The sequence below is a fragment of the Antennarius striatus genome, chromosome 22, assembly GCF_040054535.1.
Source record: "Antennarius striatus isolate MH-2024 chromosome 22, ASM4005453v1, whole genome shotgun sequence".
Classification (NCBI taxonomy): domain Eukaryota; kingdom Metazoa; phylum Chordata; class Actinopteri; order Lophiiformes; family Antennariidae; genus Antennarius; species Antennarius striatus.
Window position 1 is genome coordinate 15,382,370 of NC_090797.1, and position 4,534 is coordinate 15,386,903.

At 48.1% G+C, this 4,534-nt stretch overlaps 1 protein-coding gene across 1 annotated transcript; it reads right to left on the reverse strand.

Annotated features, from left to right (window-relative positions):
- Nucleotides 1–940: 940 nt before the first annotated feature.
- Nucleotides 941–4,034, reverse strand: LOC137589714 (probable E3 ubiquitin-protein ligase makorin-1). The gene is made up of 8 exons (XM_068307562.1): nt 3,957–4,034; nt 3,397–3,401; nt 3,056–3,237; nt 2,597–2,763; nt 2,301–2,506; nt 1,606–1,716; nt 1,309–1,453; nt 941–1,000 (listed from the first exon to the last, which is right to left on the reverse strand). Exons 1-8 carry the CDS (start codon nt 4,032–4,034, stop codon nt 941–943), a joined length of 954 nt encoding a protein of 317 aa, XP_068163663.1.
- Between the last annotated feature and the right edge of the window lie 500 nt (nt 4,035–4,534).

Here is a 4,534-nt window from a genome sequence, read left to right on the forward strand (position 1 = left end):
AGGAGGTGGAGCTAAAGGAGAAGAGGAGGAGTATGTAGAGTGGAGGATGAAGACGAGTGTCTGTAGTGGGACGATGAGCTAATGAAGCAACAGCCAGGACTAAGGCATCAGGGGTCGGGGGTTAAAAGCTGTTTTAATGCCACTAGAGGGCGCCACCACATTCTAGACCTCACCTTCACTGGAGGGAGGCTAAGGCTAGCTGTTCATGCTAGCTACAAGAAGTATCTCAACAGATGTCTGTGACATAAGGACATCCGTCTCTCATCCATCCATCTGTTCACCCACTTTGACAGACAGCTTGTGATCCAACAGGCTTTTAACCATTAATGAACACACACACACACACACACACACACACACACACACACACACACACACACACACACACACACACACACACACACACACACACACACACACGGGACACTTGGATGAAGGTGATGAAGGGAGGACACATCAGTACAAAATAATGGCTATGAGCAGCTTTAATAAAGAAAACAGAAGATCCAGCCTTCAGGAGTAAAACCTTACAGTTTGACGGTAAATGTCAGAGTGATCGTCAGGCTAACAGGAAGTGCTAACAGCTGTCAGTGATAAACAAGTCACTGCTTGCAGTGCACAAAGGTCAGAGGGATATCGTCCATGTGCAGATTGTAAAGCCCTTTGAGACATTGTTTGTGAATCTGGGCTATATAAAAATAAATAAAATAAATAAATAAAACACCAAAACCCACAAAGAAACTTGTGGGTTTTGTTTATTAGCAATATTTGAAAAAAGTTAATTTGTTAAATATTATATTGACTTATTTTTGTTATTTTAGAATTATACCTCATACATGAAACGCACCAGAAAGACCAACAATAGATGTCAAGGTAATGTTTAGCATGAGCACAATGGCTTGTGGGACTTTTTTTCTTCATTTATATTTCATAAGTTCATTTATTGATGGCCTGCCAGGACCTCGTCTTCGTCCAGCAGCATCAGAAGCATCTCCCTCAGCTCGAACGGCACCATCTCCTCCTCATCGTTGTCGAAGGAGTCTGTGCTCTCCTGCTCCTCAAAGATGTTCCACAGCGGAGTCCTGGAGTTCTGCTGGACACACACACACACACAAACACACACACACACACACACACACATCAGCCTTCATCCAGTGATGCAGGTTTGCAAAAATCAGACTCCAAATGTCTCCAAACGATGGTTTCCACTGATCAGTGCTTCCACTCAGCCAGCAGAGGGCGCTGCTCTGGAGATGCTGCTGTTCTTGGCAGACCTTCAACAGAACCACTGGACTGGTGGCCCCTTACCCTGTTCCTGTCATTGGATCCAGGCTGTCGGCGCGGGGGCTGGGCCTCCTCCAGTCGTCCACCAGGAAAGGCGTGTTTATAGAAGCAGTTGGCGCCAAAGGGACATGTGCCACGCCCCTCATCAAAGTACCGACACGGCTTGTTCCTGAAGGAGACCGAGAAGACTGTCAGGGATTCAGACACATCAGACAACACCGCCCACTCCACAGCCCAGATTTTCTCCTGCAGATCTACTAGTATAGCCCCACCCACTAGTGTAGCCCCACCCCTTACCCGTTTCTAGCCCGGCCCACTTACCGCATGCCGTCCTTGTATTTCTGGATGAGCTTCTGCTTGTCGTCCTCATCTTCCACCCAGAACTCACTCGGGATGACAAAGTTGGATGTTATTCCACACTTGGGGCAGCAACTGGAAATAAGTAGAAAAATGGTTTTACCATCTGAAACAGGGAACGTTCAGGAAGAAGCTCCTCTGAAGGAGATTAAAAACAGTCTCAGTAGATGTTTGGTGAGAAAACGTGAATTAAAAAATGTTTCTGGTTGGTTTACAGACGATTAATCAATGTGATGGAACACTTATCGCTACAACCTCATTCAAAGTACCTCTGAAACATATTTAGATAACATTTTTGATGCTTTCATGAAGAAGAAAGATTAATAAATATTTGTTATCCAAAGCTGTTAAAGTCGATCCACTGGACGTTAAGAAAGTTCTTGAAGACGTTTCATCTCTCATCCAAGAGACTTGTTCAGTTCTGAAGGTGGCTGGTGTTGTCCAGCTTATTTACCCTGTGGGGTGTGGTCAGGGCTATGCACATTCAGACGACCGTCGTTGAAACCCGTCTGGCCCCTCAACAATTGTTGGGTGTGTCAAAGGAGGGTCGTTGAAATACAAGTTTCACCTTTGTATACTAATGACCCTCATTAGTATACAAAGGTGAAACACAAATTTCAACGACCCCCCCCACCACCCATCACACACTGACGACTCACTTGGTGATATCGCACATGGCCCTCCTCCACGTCCTGATGCACTTCAGGCAGTAGCAGTGGCTGCAGTTGACCAGGATGCCGAAGCGCCGCTCACTGGGGTTGGCCTTCTCCAACACCACTTCAATGCACATACGACACATCATGTACTCGCTGCGCTGGATGGCGAACGAGAGCTCCATGTCCTTCTCGTGGGCCTCCATGCACGCCTGTGGACAGGTGCAGGAAGTGTGTGTATGTTACCACCATGTCAAAGGAGTGTGTGTGACAGCTCGTGTAGTGTGTGAGCAGGTCGTTACCTTGGTGTGCTCTGAGCGCTGACTGATGTCGGTGGGGTGGAGCACCTGGAGCTCACACATGTTACAAACGTCGCCATGGAGATAGGCACAGTTGATTCCATAGCGGCACTTTCCAATAGCGGCATAGAAGCAAAGCTGCTTCCTCAGCTCCTTGTTCTCAGGATCAGCTGCAGACGACCCACAACATCAAAACATCAAAATACTGTTACCATGGTACCCACACGCCTACAACCTGATCGGACTACAGTTTCCTTCAACTGTTTGTAATCTCAGATGACACAAGTTCACAGTTGTCCACTTGCTTGTCAATGGGTGAACAAAACAACAGTTTTACCAAATACCAAAATGAACAACAGCCCAACCCCCACCTAAGAAAATATCCGCAGCCCTAAGTCTCCTCACAAGGGGACGTAGGTGGGATCTAGTGCTTCTCCCCAACACACCACGCGGATCACTCACCCCGTCCACAGTACGGCTGTCCTGAAACAAAATCGGCCGCGTTGAACCAGTCTTGAACCCATGAGCCGGGTGTTGACCCACTGGGATCCAGGTCTGATGGGTCCAGCAGGGAAGTGGAGGGAGGCATCAGTGTCTGGGGGGTCGGCCGCTCCTCGATCTTGGGTAGTTTGTAGTGTTCAAACCTGAGGACACACAAGTTACCATGTTAAAACAAGAAGGTTTGGAGATAGAAACCCATTACTCCCCCACACATATCAACAGAAAGTTGGGTGATAGAAACCCACCGTAACCCCCCCACCCCTCACATATAAGCAAAAGGTAAGGGGATGGAAACCCATTACCCTCCCTACATACAAACAGAACAGGGAAAAAACATTAACCGTTTTACCAAAAGAGCCTAAAAGAGCTACATAGATCTGAAACTGCTGCTCCACACCACTGGTGTCAGGGTCAGTATGAACACAAAGCATTTTGGGATTTTTAGTTAATGGCGAGAACATTTTAGAAACCTTTCCCCGCTTCACCTTAAATTCTGCGACCAGTGCTCCTCGTCTTAGTTCTCTTATCATTTAGTTATAAGAAGTCAGGACCAAACATATCCATGAGCACAGGAGACAGTGCTGGGATGAGAAAGATTACTCTAAAAATCTTCCAGCAATAACACAACAATAGAGTCAGTACTAACAGTGTGAAGATGCTACTGCTAACTGCTAACCCATCTGTTCCAAAAGATGACCATGACTCCAAACTAAAGCACTGAGTCAGAGTAAAGTGTGTGGAGTCCTCCAGGTAAAGGCAGGTCAAGAAGAGCAAAGCATAATGAGGTGAACTTACTTCAGGCTGGTTGAAGACATGTCTGCAGGTCTCAGTCATCCACGTCAGGACTCCAGTTGTGACTCACTGCTACTGAGTCCAGACACTTATAGTCCTGCTGGGGCAGGAACTCGCCCCCACAAACCCCCAACACAATGAGGGTCATTAGGAGTCCTTCCCACTCAGGTGGGCCGTTGTCCCGCCCACCTTCATGCGAGCTGCCCCCACATTTGAACGTGAAAGGTGGTCTCAGGTTTCTGCTCCAACAGGAGTAACTGGACTCAGTCATCAGAACTGAAGAGGACTCTCAGACGAGAGGCTGGATGCTGCCGAGCTCCTCCGGGATGATGCTGCCGCTCGTCTGTGTGTCGCACCTCCCACTCAGCCGACCGGATTCTGGTGAAGACACGGGTGGGCGTGGACCGCGACATGCTTTAGGTCAGAGATGCTCGTTCTTCTGGTTGTTGCTGTCGGTTTGTGAGATCAATGTATTTGTGCGGTCACCTCCTGTTTCCTTCCCAGTGCATTGAAAGGTGGAGGCGAACGGACATGTGCAGAAGCTTCGGGGGCTCGCGCTGCTGGTGTGGAGAAGCAGACAGTGGGACGTGAGCTGCTCACCGGTAACACCATCACTTCATCATGACCAGAGCAAGGAGACGTTTCTCC

Coding starts and splice junctions, on each gene's coding strand:
- LOC137589714 (XM_068307562.1), bottom strand. CDS start 4,034: ATGACCCTCATTGTGTTGGGGGTTTGTGGGGGCGAGTTCCTGCCCCAG. Junction 2,507..2,596: donor AGCGCTCAGAGCACACCAAG/GTAACGACCTGC, acceptor ACCTGTCCACAG/GCGTGCATGGAGGCCCACGA. Junction 1,717..2,300: donor GCCATGTGCGATATCACCAA/GTGAGTCGTCAG, acceptor ACTTATTTCCAG/TTGCTGCCCCAAGTGTGGAA.